The sequence below is a fragment of the Rhinoderma darwinii genome, chromosome 4, assembly GCF_050947455.1.
Source record: "Rhinoderma darwinii isolate aRhiDar2 chromosome 4, aRhiDar2.hap1, whole genome shotgun sequence".
NCBI lineage: Eukaryota > Metazoa > Chordata > Amphibia > Anura > Rhinodermatidae > Rhinoderma > Rhinoderma darwinii.
Genome location: NC_134690.1, coordinates 284,739,429 through 284,760,307, shown reverse-complemented (window position 1 = coordinate 284,760,307; position 20,879 = coordinate 284,739,429). Strand labels below are relative to the sequence as shown.

The window sequence follows — 20,879 nt, the reverse complement described above, 5'->3', positions numbered from 1 at the left end:
GTCTCACAGACATAGAAGCAGGTGCAGACTGATTACCTATGGGCGTTGACACAGAAGCTGTGCCTGGCAGATCCTTTAGGCTGGGTTCACACGACCTATTTTCAGGCGTAAACGAGGCGTATTATGCCTTGTTTTACGCCTGAAAATAGGGCTACAATACGTCGGCAAACATCTGCCCATTCATTTGAATGGGTTTGCCGACGTATTGTGCAGACGACCTGTAATTTACGCGTCGTCGTTTGACAGCTGTCAAACGACGATGCGTAAATGGACTGCCTCGGCAAAGAAGTGCAGGGCACTTCTTTGCCACGTAATTTGAGCCGTTCTTCATTGAACTCAATGAAGCACAGCGAAAGATTTACGAGCGTCTCAGACGGCTCGCAAAATGCGAGGAGGAGCATTTACGTGTGAAACGAGGCAGCTGTTAACAGTCTGTCTTTTCACACGTAAATGCCTCTCATCGTGTGAACATACCCTTACAATCTGGGCAATAAATATTGAGTTGTGTTTCTATGTTAAAGAGGCTCTGTCACCAGATTATAAGTGCCCTATGTCCTACGTAATCTGATCGGCACTGTAATGTAGATAACGGCGGTGGTTTTTATTTTGAAAAATGATCATTTTTGAGAAAGTTATGAGCAATTTTAGATTTATGCTAATTTTGTTTCTTAATAGACAACTGGGCGTGTTTTTTTTTTTACTTTTTACCAACTGGGCGTTGTACAGAGGAGTGTATGACGCTGACCAATCAGCGTCCTAAACTTCTCATTGTTCCAGCCCACTGTTAGTGTGATTATGCAGTGAAAGAAGCTGGGCTGATACAATGAGAAGTGTATGACGCTGATTGGTCAGTGTCATACACTCCTCTGTAAAATTGATTACAATTTTAATTTCTGAAATAAATAAATGGAAATTTTGTTAATTTCACCTCCATTTGCTCTTAATTCCTGTGTAAGACCTAAAGGGTTAGGCTATGTTCACACGGAGTATTTTGGGGGAGGAATATCTGCCTCAAAATTCCGTTTGGAACTTTGAGGCAGATATTCCTCTCCCTGCACGCCGATTTTCGCGGCGATTATCGCGCCGTTTTTCGCCCGCGGCCATTGAGCGCCGCGGGCATAAAACAGCGAGAAATACCCTTTCTCCTGCCTCCCATTGAAGTCAATGGGAGGTCAGAGGCGGAAGCGCCCGAAGATAGGGCATGTCGCTTCTTTTTCCCGCGAGGCAGTTTTACTGCTCGCGGGAAAAAGACGCCGACGCCTCCTCGGCAAAATACCCCTTGTGAACATAGCCTTAGGAAGCTTTCTAAATGCTGTTTTGTATACTTTGAGGAGTGACGTTTTTTAAAATGCTGTGATTTATGGGGATTTCTAATCTACAGTATATGCCCCTCAAAGCAACTTTAACTGAACTGGTCCCAAAATAAAATTACGTTTTTAAAATTCTCTAACAAACGTGAGAATATGCTTCTAAACATATAAGCCTTGTAACATCATAGAAAAAATAAAAAGATGTTAAAAAAAATTATGCAAACATAAAGTAGACATATGGAAAAATGTTAATTAGTAACTATTTTGTGTGGTATAACTGTCTTTCTTACAATCCGATACATTAGAGTTTAGAAAAATGCAAATTTTCTCAAAATGTTTGTGTTTTTGCGCAACAAAACACAATGTATTGAGAAAATTTTACCTCTAACATAAAGTACAATTTCTCACGAGAAAACCATCTCAGAATCGTTTGGATAGGTGAAAGCATTCCAAAGTTATTACCACACAAAGTAACGCGTCAGATTTAAAAAATGAGGCTGCGTCAGGAAGGACAAAAGTAGCTGCAGCAGGAGAGGGTTAATAAACCTATTCTAAAGAGGGCCCAATACTAACCCACTGTGGAACCCCACTGGTAACTGACCCACTGAGGATGTACCATTAATAACCACCTGCTGTTTTCTATCACTGAGCTAGTTACTTACTCACTTCGGCCCCATGCACACATCCGTAATTGCGGACCGTTATTACGGACCCATTCATTTCTATTGACCATGGACACCTTCCTATATATTTACAGGCAGGTGTCCGGGCCGTATAAAGCCTCCGCAAAACATAGGACATGTCCTATCTTTTGCTTTTTACGGCCTGTGCTCCCATACTTTATATGGGAGCACGGGCCGAAAATGCGGGTGGGTGTCCGCGGCCGGCCGTGCCCGTAATGGCATTGGTATCACATTTGCTATGCGCCAGTTCTGTGAAACAGACCCTGTCATGATAGAATCCTTAAATATTAGAAATAAGGGTCTGTCTATCATGGTACTTCATTCCTGCGGACCTGGTGACTTGTCTATTTTAGTGTTTTTATGGTGGCGCTGCACTTTTTGCTGATATAAGCAGGTGACTTTCAGGCTACATGTACACGACCGTTAATGTATCCGCAAAACACAGCCAGGAAATTGATGGCATCATTGTGCCATCCGTGGTTTTCACGTCGCCAAAGACTTGAATGTGTGAGACCTAGCCGCAAACACAAACAGGAGTAGGACCTGCTCTGAGTTTTGTGGCCCGGTCGCATGGGACAGTGTGCTATCCGTTAAAAAAAAAACGGAGAGCGCGCTGACAAAAGAGGTTGTATGCATGTAGCCTTCATGGTAAATTTACTTTTATCCCTAATCATGTTATCTGACATTGGGTTTTCCTGTGTAAATGCAGTAGAAGGATCCAGATTATTTTTGAGAGGGCCAACCCTCCGATTTTAGTTTTTTATTATTTCTGTAGTTGAAAAATATTTTTGCGTTCTTTCTACTTTCTTTGGCAAAGAGTCTCTATGTTTCAATCTTTGCTGCTTTTATTTGTCTTTTACACAGCTTATATTTTTCTTTATAAATATTTAATGCCTCGTCAATACCATCCTGCTTTAGTAGTTTGCTTTCTTTTTTTATCACATATTGCCCCCTTACTGTTTTATTTAACCCCTTAGTGACCAACCTATTTTAAACCTTAATGAGTTATTTTTAAAGTTTTTTTTCCATCGTCGCGTTCAAAGGGCTATAACTTTTTTTCTTTTTGCATCAACATACCTGTATAAAGACTTGTTTTTTTGCGGGAAAAGTATTTTTTAATAGCACCATTGTGGGGCACGTATAACTTATTGATTAGCTTTTATAAACTTTGTTTGGGGGGGGTAATAGAAAAAAAACTGCGATTTCGGCACTTTTTTTTTTTTTATTGCGTCCTTAATTTACACAGTTTACAGTTTACCGTGTGGTCTAAATAACATAACTTTATTCAGCGGTTCGTTACGATTGTGACAATACCAAATTTATATAGTTTTCTTGTGTTTTTACTGCTTTTACAATTATTTGTTTTTGTGTCTCCATATTTGAAGATCCATAACTTTTTTTTTTTTATTTCTCCACCGATGCAGCAGTATGAGAGCTTTTTTTTGCGGGATGACTTTTAGTTTTTATCGGCACCATTATGGAGTAGATGCGACCTTTTGATCACTTTCTTTCAAATTTTTTTTGAAGGCAGGATGAACAAAAAACAAATAAATTTTTTGACAGCATCAGCGACCGGGTTAAATAACTAGCTTTATAGTTAGGGTTGTTATGAACGCGGCGATACCAAATACACTACCGTTCAAAAGTTTGGGGTCACCCAGACAATTTTGTGTTTTCCATGAAAACTCACCCTTATATTTATCAAATGAGTTGCAAAATGACTAGAAAATATAGTCAAGACATTGACAAGGTTAGAAATAATGATTTTTATTTCAAATAATAATTTTCTCCTTCAAACTTTGCTGTCGTCAAAGAATTCTCCATTTGTAGCAATTACAGCATTGCAGAGTTTTGGCATTCTAGCTGTTAATTTGCTGAGGTAATCGGGAGAAATTTCACCCCATGCTTCCAGAAGCCCCTCCCACAAGTTGGATTGTCTTGATGGGCACTTCTTGCGTACCATACGGTCAAGTTGCTCCCACAACAGCTCTATGGGGTTGAGATCTGGTGACTGCGCTGGCCACTCCATTACAGATAGAATACCAGATGCCTGCTTCTTCCCTAAATAGTTCTTGCATAATTTGGAGGTGTGCTTTGGGTCATTGTCCTGTTGTAGGATGAAATTGGCTCCAATCAAGCGCTGTCCACAGGGTATGGCATGGCGTTGCAAAATGGAGTGATAGCCTTCCTTATTCAAAATCCCTTTTACCTTGTACAAATCTCCCACTTTACCAGCACCAAAGCAACCCCAGACCATCACATTACCTCCACCATGCTTGACAGATGGCGTCAGGCACTCTTCCAGCATCTTTTCAGTTGTTCTGCGTCTCACAAATGTTCTTCTGTGTGATCCAAACACCTCAAACTTCGATTCGTCTGTCCATAACACTTTTTTCCAATCTTTCTCTGTCCAATGTCTGTGTGCTTTTGCCCATATTAATATTTTCCTTTTATTAGCCAGTCTCAGATATGGCTTTTTCTTTGCCACTCTGCCCTGAAGGCCAGCATCCCGGAGTCGCCTCTTCACTGTAGACGTTGACACTGGCGTTTTGCGGGTACTATTTAATGAAGCTGCCAGTTGAGGACCTGTGAGGCGTCTATTTCTCAAACTAGAGACTCTAATGTACTTGTCTTGTTGCTCAGTTGTGCAGCGGGGCCTCCCACTTCTCTTTCTACTCTGGTTAGAGCCTGTTTGTGCTGTCCTCTGAAGGGAGCAGTACACACCGTTGTAGGAAATCTTCAGTTTCTTGGCAATTTCTCGCATGGAATAGCCTTAATTTCTAAGAACAAGAATAGACTGTCGAGTTTCACAAGAAAGCTCTCTTTTTCTAGCCATTTTGAGAGTTTAATCGAACCCACAAATGTAATGCTCCAGATTCTGAACTAGCTCAAAGGAAGGTCCGTTTTATAGCTCCTCTAAACAGCAAAACTGTTTACAGCGGTGCTAACATAATTGCACAAGGGTTTTCAAGTGTTTTCTAATCATCCATTAGCCTTCTAACACAGTTAGCAAACACAATGTACTATTAGAACACTGGAGTGATGGTTGCTGGAAATGGGCCTATATACACCTATGTAGATATTGCATTAAAAACCAGACGTTTGCAGCTAGAATAGTCATTTAGCACATTAACAACGTATAGAGTGTATTTCTGATTTAATGTTATCTTGATTGAAAAAAACTGTGCTTTTCTTACAAAAATAAGGAAATTTCTAAGTGACCCTAAACTTTTGAACGGTAGTGTATGTAACTTTGTTTTTTCATAATAAAGCATTTTGTAAGGGGGTTTTTCATTTTGGGTTTTTTACTTATTTAACTTTTATTAAACATTTTTATTAGTCCCACCGGGGGACTTCACTAGCGATTTGCTAGTTTTTATCGCTTTTATAATACACTGCAATGCTTCTGTATTGCAGTGTATTCTTGTCTGTCAGTGTAAAACTGACAGGCATCTGACATTACACTGTGATCGCGTAGCAGGGTGCCGGTGGGGTGAGGAAGGGAGCCCCCTCCCTCCAAAACCACTTAAGTGCAGTGCTCGCTGTTGAGCGCCACATCTAAGGGGTTAAACGGACGGATTTAAAGCAGCGCTGCTTCAATCCCTCAGCTACCGGATGTAGCTGAGAACAGGGAGCTTTTACTGCTCCTGGCGATGCAACTTTATTCTGATGCAGCGCCGTGAAAAGGCGTATTAATCAGAATAAAGCCCGTTAGTGGCCGCCGTGAAAAGGTGTATTGGCGGTCACCAACGGGTTAACCACATCAATTCTAGCATTTTTGTAGCTGTTACATCATATTAAATTAAAACTTATTGGGTGGAATTTATTAACCTGTTTACAACAGCGTATACATGGCGCCTGTCCCACCAACGCCAAGGAACATTAAAATTTGCCACAGTCGTACAGGCAAGTTAAAAAGAAAAACTGCCGGTACCTAGGGAAGGTGGGGCGAATGGGGAGTGACCTACTTACTCTCTGGAGTCTTCGGGTGTATGCAGGGTCACCTTATGAGTAAACTCGCACTTGGTGTGGTATGTGTATGCAGAAAAAACAAGTTGGGTGACCGGCGGAGAGGGAAATTTAGTGCAGAGGACTGCCTGGCACCTGCACAGGGTTATCTAGGCTGTCAACAGGCTGACAATCCACCTGCAGCTCAGGAGAAAAAAAGCAATAAATGAAACTAAAATAAAAAAATAGCAGCAGACTAGAGTATCTGCTACGACACTAGGCTAAGGACTTAATTTAATCAGTGTCTGTGGGCAGTGTATGGCCTGACTAGGCGGAACCAAAACTCTTTCCTACCTAGTGTCGCCTCCTAGTGGCAGGAGCATACAGTTAAAGGGATGGTGTTGCCAGAAAAACATTTTTTTTTTTTAAAAATTAAACATTTAGTGTGTGGGTGATTAAACATTGTTCAAATTTTTTTTTTTTTTTTTTGGCACGAGCCAGGAAATATTATAAATTATTTCTAATTTATAATACTACCCATTTTTGGTCACTAGATGGGGCTGTTCCCAAAATTGCAGCATTGCAACATTGGGTTAAAAGCCCTCGCTCTAGTGAGCTCTCAGCATCCCCCCCTCCTTTATCCTGGCTAGTGCCGGGATAAACGAGGGGTTTGAAAGGTTTAACCTCCTACACTGTGTGTCGCCATTTTTTGAGGTAACCCACAGTGTAGTAGGTTTACATACAGTAGTAAACACACACAAACACTAACATACATTGAAATCTCTTACCTGCTCCTGCCGCCGCGGCTCCCTCCGGCCCGTCCGCTCCGTTTGCTGCCGCTGTTCCATGTGCACAAGTCCGGAAGCCGCGACCGGAAGTAGTAATATTACTGTCCGGCCGCGACTTCCGGTCCACAGGAAAATGGCGCCGGACGGCGTCAATTTCGAATAGGACTGTGTGGGAGCGGCGCATGCGCAGTTCCCACACAGACGCCGTACACGGCAGTCAATGGGACGGGAGCCGTTCGCAGTCCCTATGGGACTGTGGCTGCCGTATTCCATGTCTGTGTGTGTCGTTAATCGACACACACAGAAATGGAACAAAAAATGGCAGCCCCCATAGGGAAGAAAAAGTGTAAAAATAAGAAACAGTAAAACACAAACACACAAATGAATATAAACGTTTTTATTAAAGCACTAACATCTTTAACATATAAAAAAATTATTTGCGATGACACTGTTCCTTTAAGGTGCTTTGTCTCCCAATGATTACTCGAAATACTACATTTGAGGTCTGTGAAATCACGTTTCATGATCTACTTCTAACTTTGTCATTGATACCAATGTGCACCTTGACTGCTGGGTCTTCACCATCCACTCCCAATAATCTGTCAACCCGATTCACGATATGCTGAACCCAAGCACCTAGAAGACCACATAAGGTTTGGCATATCGGGTCCTTGTCGCTTCCCCTTATATTAGTCTCTATGGCCAGTCGGAATTTGCTTTATACTGTAATTACACTTTTATTGTGCCTCTGAAATTTCAATGTGTATTCGCTAAAAGGGCTTCAAATCACAGATATTTTATATTCTTTCTTGCAGGAGATTACAACACACCCAGCGAGCAACAGAAAATAACACATAATGCGTTGGTCAGCATACGGCTACTTGTTCTACACAATCTTCTGAATTACAGTAGAACAAGTATAATTGTCCAGCAAGAAGTGATCGCTATTGGTGGTAATACGGTAAGCGTAACTTAAACGAAATATATTCACAAAGTTTAAAAGTTAGGACGGTGGGAGACTGGACAGCACACCATGTGGAATAAGAAGTTTTATAAAGTAGTACAAATCTTTAAGGATCACAGAAAGTTCCTATAGCCTAAAATGAGAACAGTGAGAAGTACTTGTTACTGAAAATCTTGGTTAGAAAAGTTTTGTTCTATTTTTCTTGCACGTTAGATGTATTACTAAACCTTTCAACTAAAGGATTGCCTAATGCAGGGCCAGAGGGAGTCTGTGGATGACAGGGATTCAAAGAACACCAAAGACAGACCCATTTATTGTGCCCTCGGTCCCTGCACTAGGTATAACACAGAGTATCCGTTCTGCCCAAAATTTCTTTATATCTGGTGCCTCCTCTAAAACATAACTTTACATAACCTTTTAAATAGTATTTGGCATATATAACATATTCCTCAACATTGAAACTGCAACACCAAGAAGGAACATTTTTGGAGTTGTGGAAATCAGAGGATCAATAGACATGTTAATGATGTGCAAATGATAAAAAAAAAGTGGAAACAAAATATTCCAAACATCTTGATTTATACAGTATCTAGTATGATTGCCATGTAAAGAAATACAAGCATTTACACGCCTTGGCATGCTATCAATAAGGTTACTAATGGTTGTTTGAGAAATGTTATGCCACGCTGAATGCACTTGCGCACACAAATCATCAAGATTGACAGCTGGCTGCTCCCTTTGCAATTGCCGACCAATGAAGTCGCAGATGTGCTTGATGGAAGACAAGTCTGGAGATGCTGCAGGCCATGGTAGCACCTTTAGGCCATGCAGGCTGCTCACAGTAGCACGGGAAACATGCATCCTGGCGTTGTCCTATTTAAAACAGCTTCTGGGACGCTTTAGAGAAATAGCCGTACCACGACCAAATCAATGTAATGCCGGGCTGTTATTGTACCTGAAATTAAGACTTGAGGGGTCCGGATTCCGTGCATTATACCACCCCACACTATAATCCTGGGAGTAGGACAGGTGTGACGTTCCCTTGTGAAGGCCTCTTCATGTGGTCTCCAGACCAATCTCCAGCTATCATTGCATCCAATACAAAAGCGGGACACATCGATGAAGAGGATAGGCCTCCATTGCCGTCTTGCTGTGCACCATGATAGCCTTTGAGAGGGGTGGCTTGTGGTAAATGGAACACCTGTAGCTGGACGTCTGACTCGTAGCCCAATGTCCTGCAAACGCCTTCTGATCTCGTGTCGACCACTGGTTGCCTCCCTAGGCTTGGGATGTGACGTCCTATTTCACTTGCAGTACAGAATGGATCACAACGCACCATTCTTCCAATCAGACGATCTGTCCGTGCAGAGGTTTGTACCTCTTCCTGTCATTCCCGTACGTTGTTGATTTTCCAACCTCTGTAACGTTGAACTGTGCTGATGTCTCCGACTGGGTGCATATCGATCTGCTGGAGTGATAAACCAAGGCTTCCCTGTTCAAGGATTCTGTCCCTCTCAGTTTGCGACAAGTGGCTATAACTGGCACGCCGACGAACAGGAGGCATCGCACAATCATCCCACACCACTTGATCCGAGTTTTGAGGTTTCATCTGGCTAAAAAACTTTTGCTTTTATCCCCCTCCCACATGCCACAGATTGGGTTCCTGAAAATTTTATCATATGCAGATCTTAGCGACACCTGCTACTTCCTCGATTTGCATTACTTTACAGCTTTCCCTTCTTGGTGTTGCAATTTCAATGTTGAGGAGTGTAGTTCTATCCCAGTGTCTGGTCTTCATGACCTATCTTCAGTGTAATGTGGACTAGCATATCTTTGTGAATGCTGTCATCAGTCTCTGCCCGTCTGCTGCATTTAGAAGTCTTTGCTGATATCTTTTTTTTAAGGCATTCGTAAAGCTGAAGTCTTCATAAAAATGATTATAGAATATACTGTAGCTACTGAACCCCTGGTCTTTTGCAAAAAGTGATAGTCCATCTGGAGGGATGCATTAAATGTACAATAACCTCCCATTGCTTCGCTCTCAAAACATCCACCTAATGTGCTCAGTGCTGGTGAAAAGAAGCCGCTTCTAGTGTGTTGATTCCTATTGGCGGGCCTGAACAATAGCCGAAACCACTCCAGCCAGTAGGACTGCATGCCCACCGGCACGGGACACATTAAGTGGATGTTATGAGAGTGAAAACTTAGAATGGGATGCAGTGCTAAATAAGCGATGCGTCCACTTAATTCTCAGGATCGATGGGAGTCCCAGTGAGCTGATGCCGACCGATCACAAAGTGGTGGCATATCCTAGTGATATGCCATTGCTTTATAAGGTGGGAATACCCTTATATCTAAGGAATGGTGTTTTGTTTTTTTTGTTTTTTTCATAAACACTAAATCAAATAAATTTATTTTTATAATATAAATACCTTTTATATCTTGGTTGTAACTGGCACTTGAGCAGATTGATACCTATTGAACTAGGATTCCCTTGTAGATATATAAGAGTTCAATCAAGATCGTTGTTCATTTACTGTAAGAAGCTGTTATGGGGTTTTTTTTGGAGGGGAGGGGGGGGGGTTTAAGACGTCGAACTGTGAATGTCGATCATGTGAATGGGATAGTATCGAAAATATTTTTATTAATAGGTTAATCAAAGTGAGATAGCTGAAGTGGAATTGGAATTTAATAAACATCTGGAAATACTTCGATATTCAGTTACAACCATAAATCTTGAAGATTCACATCTGTACTCCATTCCCTGGGACCACGATGTCTTATTTACCTTTCCAAACATCCCAGAATCAGGTAAGATTAAATAGATTAACTCTCTTCATTTGCAGATGGTTAATATGATATGGATTTCTAGGTATAGCCGTTTTCAATATATGAAGCATTCATTTTCGACTCAACCAGTTTATGGGAATATTAAATTATTGCAACATTTTATCTAAGGGGTATTCCCATCTCAGGCATTTATGACTTATCTACAGGATATGCCATAAATGTCTTAATAGGTGTAAATATCCTCTGGTACCCGCACCTGTGTGGAGAACAAAGGTCCTCTGACCCCTATCCGGCCTGATGTGGCGGACACTGGCTGCCTCATCCAGGCAGAGAATGAATGGAGAGTTGGCCTCCGGCTCTCCCCAGTCACTTCTATGGGAGCTACGAAAATCGGCCTGAGTCATGAATTGGTCAACTACAAATAGCTTGTGTTCTCTTATACAGCAGGGGATAGTGTCCCACAACAAACTACAAGGGAATACAATATCGGACAGAACACAACGGTGGATGAGGAGCAATTTCCTGGAAAACTTCCGGAAACTCCAATCAGAGCTGTGATTCCAGCTTCATCTTATAAGGTGATATAAATTATATTATGCTTCTTAGTGGAATCGTCTTTCAACTGTAACTTATGAGCCCCGGTGGGTATATTCTTTAAAGTGTACCTCCAATTATGAATAGCTTTTCATTAAGTCTATATTTCTGTATTGATTTATTAATCTATATTTTTGAGGGCTTCGGTCTTCCAGTTACCAGTCGTATCAAATGACGGTGGAAGTACACTTTAAACCAGTATTAAGCACTTTATACCTAGCTTTTCAGGTGACTCTTCTGAATAAGCAGTCATATATGTGTACATGAGGAATATCACTATTTCTGGCCATTATGACTTGTATTCTGAATTTTTTTGGTAGTTTTCCCCTCTGCAGGCTCTTTCTCAGTTTTCTTTGAACTAGTGGGTGGAGCCTAACAGCTATCATGTCTTCTATGCACCGCACACCGAGAGGAGGAGAATCCTATTACCCTATATTTATCACAGTATTTTCTCTTTCTCATTAAAGATTTTAAAGTGACATCTGAAAACATTATTACAGTATGGGACAGTTGTCCTGCAGCGAGGCAGGGACTCCTAGCATCGTACATAAGTATGATGCTGGGAGCCCGGCTCCCTGCACTGTGTTCGGTCCGGTACTTGCGGCCGAAATACGGACGTAATTAGTGTGTGTGCACATACCCTTAAAAATAGAATCTGCTGAAAAGCGCCGCAAAACACTGTGTGTGAATCCAGCCCAATGGCTCCATGCAGGTGATGTATAGTGCCATGGTTGGGATTGGATCCCACAGGAAAGGTTCTGATAATACTTGCATGAAATGGACCTTCCAAAGATATATTATGACATTTAATCAATGCACTAAATCTTGGACCTAAAGATGAAAATGTTTATAGTTAGTCACATAGGTTAATTAGTTCCAACCTTTCTCAATCAATTACACGTCATTCATTTCTAGATTAGTTATAACCCTCCATGCCATTAGTTAGCAAACATCTAGCTATTTTTTAAATGCTGACATAGTATCTGCCATCACTACCTCTTGGGGAAGGGCATTCCATAGTTTGACTACTCGAACTGTAAAGAACCCTTTCCTATATTGATGTCTGAAACCTCTTTCTTCCATATTCAATTAAATGTTCCCAGGTCTTTGGAATGAACATATTATGTGCCATTTCTTTGGATTTTCCCCACATATACAGTACTTATTCATGTTAATAAGTTCACCTCTAAGGTGTCTATTTTTCCAAGCTGAATGAGCCGAATTTTTCTAGCCGCCTTTGAACCCTCTCCAGTTCTCTTATATCCTTTTTACAATTAAATTCTATCTTTTTTTAAGATGTGGCCTTACAAGGGTTTCATAGATGGGTAATATTACATTTTAAATCACAGGTTTTAAGCTCTTTTTATACACCCTAAAATCCTATTTGCTTTTGCAGCTGCTGCTTGACATAGAGTACTGCTGTTTATCTTGGGGTATGTTCACACGGCCCATTTTTGTCCGTTTTTCGGGCTGTAAACGCCCGAAAAACGGCTGAAAAATCGGAAGCAGAACGCCTCCAAACTTCTGCCCAATGATCGCAATGGGAAAAACGGCGTTCTGTTCCGACGGGCCCTTTTTTTGAAAGACGGCCGCGAAAAAAAAGTGCAGGTCACTTCTTGAGACGTTTTTGGAGCCGGTTTTCATAGACTCTATTGAAAACCGCTCCAAAAACGCAGCGAAAAACGTGAGTTGCACAAAACACGTCTGAAAATTAGTAGCGGTTTTCCCTTGAAAACTGTTCTGTATTTTCAGACGTTTTTGACGGTGTGTGAACATACCCTTATTTGTAACCAGAATATCCAGGTCCTTCTCTTGTTCCGTTATCCTCAGTTTTATTCCATTTTTAATGTACGTGTCTTAATACTTTTATTGTGGCCTAGGTGCATTACTTTACATTTAGCAACAATAAATTTAATCTGCCATGTTTTTGCCCATGTTGCAAGCTTATCTAGGTCTTTCTGTAATATGTTTGTCAAGCTGAGTTTAAAGTATCCTACAAATCAATCCCATCCACAAGGTCATTAATAAAGAGATTAAAAAGAATTGGGCCTAACGCGATCCTTGTGCCCCGCTGCTGACTTCAGCCCATTTTGAATAAGTACCATGCAGGTTCAAAATTCATACTACCTTGTGCCTCACATTAAGTGAAAGAAAAGTTTTTATTTTCTAACCGCGTAAACATCATAAATGATGCTAAAAATTTGTTATTACGGTCGGGACGATACAGAATATGTGCATATTTTATGTATTGAGACTTCTTTTAATGTTTATTGTAAAAAAAAATGAGTTATTTTTTTTTTAATTTAACATTACTTTATTATTTTTTTTATTTTTAAACTTTAATGTACTGGCATAGATCTATATGCCAGTACATTAGCCTGTGTACTGATAGTACACAGGCAGTTGTTCGAACAGACCTCATTATGCCCGAACAGGAAATATGGTCAGACAGCCCTGGGGTCCTTCAATGGACCCTGGGCTGTCTGCACATAGATGGTATGGCCCTCTGGTGTCACAGGGTTTTCCTGTGATGCGATCCAAAGGGCACCCCCTCTTCTTATGTTCTCTGTCTTCAGTGCCGGCGCTTATTAGTGCAGCGCTGGTCGCATCACCTCATGCTGACCGCGCGCACACACTTGTCAGGACTCTGGAGCGGAGCAATGGCTGTATCACACAGCCGCAGCCCCGCTCTAACTACATTCTTGTATTACAATACTATGCTGTGTGGCCGCACAGCTTAGTATCGAAATACATGAATGAATGGTACGATACATTACCTCCAGCCAGGACGTGATGTGTATTCCGAATCCTGACCACTTCTGTAGCGTCTGATTTACAGCACAGCGAGATCTCGCGTGTGTGTGTGTGTGTGTGTGTGTGTGTGTGTCAGTCAGCGATATCTATCTGCAGAATAAATGAATGGAGAGAAGTGTATGACGCTGATTGGTCAGCGTCATACACTTCTCTCCACAACACCCACTTGGTCATATAGTAAAACACGCCCAGTTGTCCATTGAGAAACTCATCAGCATAAAGCTAATATAGGTCATAACTCCGTCAAAAATGATAGTTTTTTCTAAATAAAAAACACTGCTGTAATCTACATTACAGCGCTGATCACATCATGTACAATATAGGCCACTTATGTGGTGACAGAGCCTCTTTAAGCTCCTGCGCGGCGTTTGCACGATGCGGCTGACGTCACGGTGCTAGTATGTCCTGACGCAGCATCTCCACTCACGTATCCCAGTGTTTCTATCTTTAGCAGCCTTCAAATTGTTTGAATTCTTTTTTTATTTTTTTTATTTTATTATTTTATTCAGTACTTTCATTGATATTTGGTGTTCTTTTATTTTTAGATATTTTGTTAACAGGAGAGTATAAACTTAATACACGATTCATGTACTATATCTTTAAAAACTCCCCATTTAGCTTCAGTAGCCCTATTTACCATTACATGATCCCAGTCAACACGACTAAGTTCTTCTCTCTGTCTACTGAAATTTTGTTTTCCTAACATTCCAGATTTTTGTAGCTCCCCTTTGTACTGTTTTATTGCATATTATATAGAAACTTACCATATTATGGTCACTATTACCCGAGTGCTCCCGGACCTCATCATCTGATATTGTGTCTGGTCTACTAGATAAGACCAGATCCAGCACATTATCACCTTTGTTTGTTTTTATTAAAAAAACGGAGTCAAATAGTTGTCTTGAATTGTGTATAAAATGTCCCAATTGTTGTCAGGATAGTTAAAATCCCCCATTATAAGGACCCCATTTTTATTATTTGCTGCCTTTTCTATTTGTTTCAGCATTTCATCCTCAGCCTGTTGAGCTGTAGTCGGTCACTTATAACAAACTCCTATTAACAGTTTACTGTTATTCCCCGCCCCATGAATATTTACCCATAATGACTCCACACTGTCGCAGTCTCCCCCAATGTCTTCATTCAGCACTGGTCTTAGGCTGGTTTTACATAGACACAAACCCCTCCACCTTTTTTTATCTTTTCTATCCCTTCTAAATACTGTATAGCCCTCCACATGGGTTACCCAGTCATGGCTCTCATCCAGCCAGGTTTTTGTTATGCCCAATACTTCATAATCCATGTCAGTCATTAGACCAACTTGTCCATTTTATTTGCAAGATTTCCTGCATTCGCCAGCATTTATTTTATCGTATCAGCTTTATTTTTCTTAGGTACATGTTTATTCCTAGTCACCATCCTACTTGGGTTGCTAACCCCAGCCCCTATTAACCCCTGCTGTATCCCACTCTCTCACTCTCTATGTACTCTATCGCTTGTGTATCCCTACCCCAGATCCCAGTTTAAAAGCTCCTCCAGCAGTCTAACCATTCTTTCCCCAGCACCTTCCCATTTACATGCAGTCTGTTCCTACCATAGATCCTGTAGATGACAGCCCTTCCTTCCTGCACCAATTTCTAAGCCGCTGATTTAACGTCTTAATCTCCTGATGTTTTTCGACGCTCGTGGCACTGGTAGTATTTCTGAAGACTCTACCTCTCCTAGGTCCCTAAAATCATTTTTAAGGACCTTCCATTTTCCACTGACTTTGTCATTGGTACTGATTTGTGTGCCATGACCACTGGGCCTTCTCCAGCCCCACCCAGCAATCTGTCTATTTGAACCGCAATATGCCTCTTATGTGTTATTTTTTTGGTGTTTTTGCTCTTTTTTTTTTTTTTTTTAACAATATTTTTATTTATATATTTGTTGCCTACAGTAAAGGAAACCTTTCCCTTTGCATTTGTTGAATAAAATTAAGTGTACAAGCTTGTTTATTTCAGGTAATGTGCCAGTTTGCAGATGAACTGAGAGAGAAGTTGTGCCTTATCTGGTCCCGGCTGTATCCTGTTTTGGTTGACATTGCACAAGTTCTTATTGCCGGGGTGATAGGATCTGCTGTTGTGCTTGAACTTCTCAAGATATTCTACCCGTCGAGAACACCGAAGTAAGCAAATAGTTCAGTTAAGATTTTGCAGTTTATGACCGGTTTGTCCAGAAGCATTACCGATAGCCATAGTTTACTGATATTAGATGTATCCATTTTTCTACATTCAACCTGCTTTGTGGAGCATGCACAAGTAATTATGTATGGAACAATGCTGTGTGTAAACCAACCCCCTGCTGCCGCCGCCCCTCCCCTCCCCGTGTTGGTCAGTTGGGGTTTTGACAAAAATTGATCATATGGTGCACAGATCTATCTCTAGATGCAGCAATGTTTGGAAGAGCAACATTGACTCACTTTGTGCTTATTTTAATGTAATACGGAGGCCAAGAGACAAAATTAAAGATAGTGAGATCATTTTTTACATTTTGGGATGGACTTTAACTATTGGTTAGCCCAGATATCCCCATGTTCTGGATGATAAGGCCCCAGTAGAAATAGTTTGACAAGCTCTTATATTGAACACTGCAGAAACTAAAGTACCCTTACCTGTAAAAAAAAAAATGTAGAGAAGGCCTCTTAATGGGGGTTAACTGTGATCTTAAAATTGATGGCCTATCCAATAAATATATAATCCTCAATATCCGATCAGTGGGGGTCTGACTCTCGGTACCCCTGCCGATCAGCTGTTTGAAGGGGCAGCAGGGCTCTTATGAGTGCTGTGCAAGGTATTGCAGCGTTGTACCATTCAAGTAAAGTCATTCGGTGCTGCAATACCTTGCACAGCCGCTACGAATGTAACGGCGTGTGCAAGTACGAACGTAACTGACATCTTTGTAAACCGTGAAGAGGCTCGTATGCCTGCTCCAGCCCCTTCAAACAGCTGATCAGCGGGGTTGCCAAGAGTGGACTCCCCCCACCGATCTAATATTTAGATTCAGAAGAAGGCAATAATCCCCATAAAGCATCTGGATGCGAATTGCCTGATTTAGGGGAAAAATTTCTTCCCGACACCAAATGTGGCAATTCGAATAAATCCCCAGGTCAACGTCCAATCTCCAGAACACACACAGAAAGATATAGACTTCTTTGAGTAATTGCTTCCTCTTTGCTTGGTACTTACATTTACAATAGTTTTTAATTTAGATTTGGCATGTGTTATATATGCCACTGACACCCACAAATTGTCCCCTGATTAACAGTGCTTGCGTGAAATGCGACGGGCAAGAGTGGGGCGACATTCTTGTATAAATTATTTAATACACCTTGATTGTTGAGCATTTGCAGGGTGTAATATATATATATATATATATATATATATATATATATATATATGTGTGCGTACGTACGTACACACGTTTCACCCTCTCTACAATTGCATATGTTCAGCAGCATATTTCAAACATGCGCTCCAAATGTAAGACGTGCCTGAGGGCAGCATGGCGGCTCACTGGTTAGCACTATTGCCTTGTAGCACTGTGGTTCTGGATTCAAATCTGACCAAGGACTAATTCTGCATGGAGTTTGTACATTCTTCCTGTGTTTACGTAGGTTTCCTTTGGGTACTCTGGTTTAGTCCCATGTAAACAAATACTAGAACACAACAAACGACTGTCCCTCGTTTGTTAGTCCCATAAAACCCTTTTAGGAATTCAAAAATATATGCTTACTTGTATATGCCCATAACACTATTCTGCATTTATAAACTTTTTTTTATTTCTTTTCAGGTGGACTCTGCAATCCAGTGATTTCAAGGATTCCCCTCTATTTGTTCCCATACTACTCGGAAGCAGTGACAAGAAAGAGGCACCCCAAGAAGCCAGAAATCTCTCATGAATGTGGACTTGGCAGTTTTGTTTCAGTGAAATGTTTGCGATTGGCTTCAATGATTTTCAGGCTACCCGCTTAAAAACCTCTTCAGTGATTGCAGGCGCTTCTGACAGGAGACTGAAACTGTTCACATAGAAGCAGGACACACTGGGAATGAACTTCTTATATTTGCCTTGTTTCACATCTAAAGACCTCTAACTACTACAACAAGGCTGTCACTTATACAGCGTTTCTTATTTTCTTCACTTGTGTGAAACTACAAAAAGACAAATACAATAAAAAACAAAACACAAGAAAAACCCTTGCATTTTAAGGGAACAACCTTTGTGGAAAGATAAATGGTTTCACAACTAATTTGTCATGGTTTGTTTGTTTTTTAGCCTAAACCTGCTACGGTTATCTAACTCTAAATATGATTTTTTAAAGTATTCTATTTGAAGAAATGTTTGATTTATATTCATGATACATCTCATTTATGAAAGTTTTATTTATGTTTGAATTTAAAAAACAAAAACTCAGATTTCACTTTATGTACATTAAGGAATTTTGGGCTATTTTATTTAAAACAATAGATTAAAATATTAAATGCTTTTCGTGCCATGGGATGTTTTTTTTTTACTGGAAAATAGTCAGTCATTCTATTAGGGTTACAACTAAACAGTAGATTTAATTTAGTTTGCAATACTTTAAGATTGCCTTTCCACAGGCATATATTTGTATTCAATATTTTTGAGCTTTTAAATATTTATGCATTGACTTCTTGATCATTAAAAATTTACAGAATTCAATTTGATTACATAGTGAAATACAACAGAATATTTTCAGATGTCCGGAAAATCCTATATTAATAACCCTGTAAATTTGTAATAAGTGCACTCTCGTATAAAGTAAAGTTATGTTCACACGGCTTATGTTTGGTCGTTTTTCGGGCCATAAACGGCTGAAAAATCTGAAGCAGAACGCCTCCAAACATCTGCCCATTGATTTCAATGGGAAAAACTGCGTTCTGTTCTGAGGAGGCGTTTTTTACATAGCCTTTGAAAAACGGCGGCGTAAAAAAACACCCCCGAAAAAGTGCATGTGACTTCTTGAGCCGTTTTGGGAGCTGTTTTTGATGGACTCTAGAAAAACAGCTCCAAAAATGTCCGTAAACGCCTTAAAATCAGGAGCTGTTTTCCCTTGCAAACACCTCCATATTTTGACGTTTTTTGCTAAGCGTGTGAACGTGCCCTAAGGATGACACCTATTCCTCAGGAACATGTACCGATGGGACATATTCCAGTGTAAATTATTCACCATAAATTAAATATGGCGAATAAAAACGTTTATCTGATCTTTAAAAGCTAAATAACCAAATTGATTTAACTTTAGTTTCACAATCATTTTATGGTGTTAAGCAAAATCATACGGTAATTATATCCTTATTAAAGCATTTTCTATATACAAGGGTTTTGTTTTTTTCCTGTGTGACTGTCCAGTGTGGTATTTCAGTGAAAGTCTTCAAATATCCTGTTAAATCCGCCATCAATTAGGCTAAGACTACAGTGTCTTTCATAGTGTAACAAAAATACATGCGTGACTTGTCTGCATGTAATTTAGTATTTGACTACAACAGGGGTCCGCAACCTTTCGCACACCAGCTACAATTCCCAGCATGTGCTGGCAGCCTTTGGCTGGAATAATAGCCTTTGCTGTCCGGGCTTGCCGGGAGTTTGTTTCTCAACAGCTGGCGTGCTGAAGGTTGCTGACCCCTGAACTAAAAAGACACCCAAAAAAAAACAAAAAACCATGTGTTGTAGTTGATCTGCGACCAAAAATTCAGATGTTACAAGCATTACTTCTGATGCTGCAATGCAACCTTACGATCTTTGTGTTTTGCGACCAAAGTCACTGTGCAGCCTGACTTAAAGGGAATGTGTTGCCAGAAAAACATGTTTTGTTTTTTTTAATGAAACATAGTGTGTGGGTGATTAAACATTGTTCAAATTTTTTTTATTTTTTTCACGAGTCAGGAAATATTGTAAATTAATTCAAATTTATAATATTTCCCATTTCTGGTCACTAGATGGAGCTATTCCCAAAATTGCAGCATTGCAAAATTGGGTAAAAAGCCCTCGCTCTAGTGAGCTCTCAGCATCCCCCCCCTCCTTTATCCTGGCTAGTGCCGGGATAAACGAGGGGTTTGAACGGTGTAACCTCCTACACTGTGTGTCGCCATTTTTTGAGCTAACACACAGTGTAGTAGGTTTACATACAGTAGTAAACACACACAAACACGAACATACATTGAAATCTCTTACCTGCTCCTGCCGCCGCGGCTCCCTCCGGCCCGTCCGCTCCGTCTGCTGCCGCTGGTCCAAGTGCACAAGTCCGGAAGCCGCGACCGGAAGTAGTAGTATTACTGTCGGGCCGCGACTTCCGGTCCACAGGAAAATGGCGCCGGAAAATTGGACTGTGTGGGAGCGGCGCATGCGCAGTTCCCACACAGACGCAGTACACACAAGTGAATGGGACGGGAGCCGTTCGCAGTCCCTATGGGACTGTGGCTGCCGTATTCCATGTCTGTATGCGTCGTTAATCGACACATACAGAAATGGAACAAAAAATGGCAGCCCCCATAGGGAAGAAAGTGTAAAAATAAGAAAAAGTAAAACACAAACACACAAATAAATATAAACGTTTTTAATAAAGCACTAACATCTTTAACATATAAAAAAATAATTTGTGATGACACTGTTCCTTTAAGGCTAAGGACCTTTTACATGAGCCAATTAAACCCTGAAAGCACCATGCCGTGCTGGTACGAAATGGTGCAGGGGGAGAAGTATGGAGCAGGCTCACTGTGCTGAGCTCGCTCCATACACTGCGGGTCAGCTGTGTATTACAGCAGACACCCTGCACAGCGATCACGCTGTTCCTGCCAGTTTAACCAGTTAAATGCTCAATCAATAGTAACCGCGGCATTCAATCCGAAGAGGGTGCAGCCCTCTCTGACAAGCCATCGCATGGTGCCGATGGTTGTCATGGCAGCCCCTGGCCTGAATGAAGGCCCCCCCC

The 20,879-nt window shown here is 40.9% G+C and overlaps 1 protein-coding gene across 1 annotated transcript in view; it reads left to right on the top strand.

Annotated features, from left to right (window-relative positions):
• Positions 1-19,268, top strand: part of GINM1 (glycosylated integral membrane protein 1) — a 32,441-nt gene extending 13,173 nt beyond the window's left edge. Inside the window, exons 4-8 of the mRNA XM_075862571.1 lie at positions 7,545-7,690; positions 10,345-10,504; positions 10,928-11,061; positions 15,892-16,055; positions 17,720-19,268. Coding sequence (XP_075718686.1) covers positions 7,545-7,690; positions 10,345-10,504; positions 10,928-11,061; positions 15,892-16,055; positions 17,720-17,828 — 713 coding nt within the window. The 3' untranslated portion in view covers positions 17,829-19,268. The remainder of the gene's footprint in view (positions 1-7,544; positions 7,691-10,344; positions 10,505-10,927; positions 11,062-15,891; positions 16,056-17,719) is intronic.
• The last annotated feature ends 1,611 nt before the right edge of the window (positions 19,269-20,879 follow it).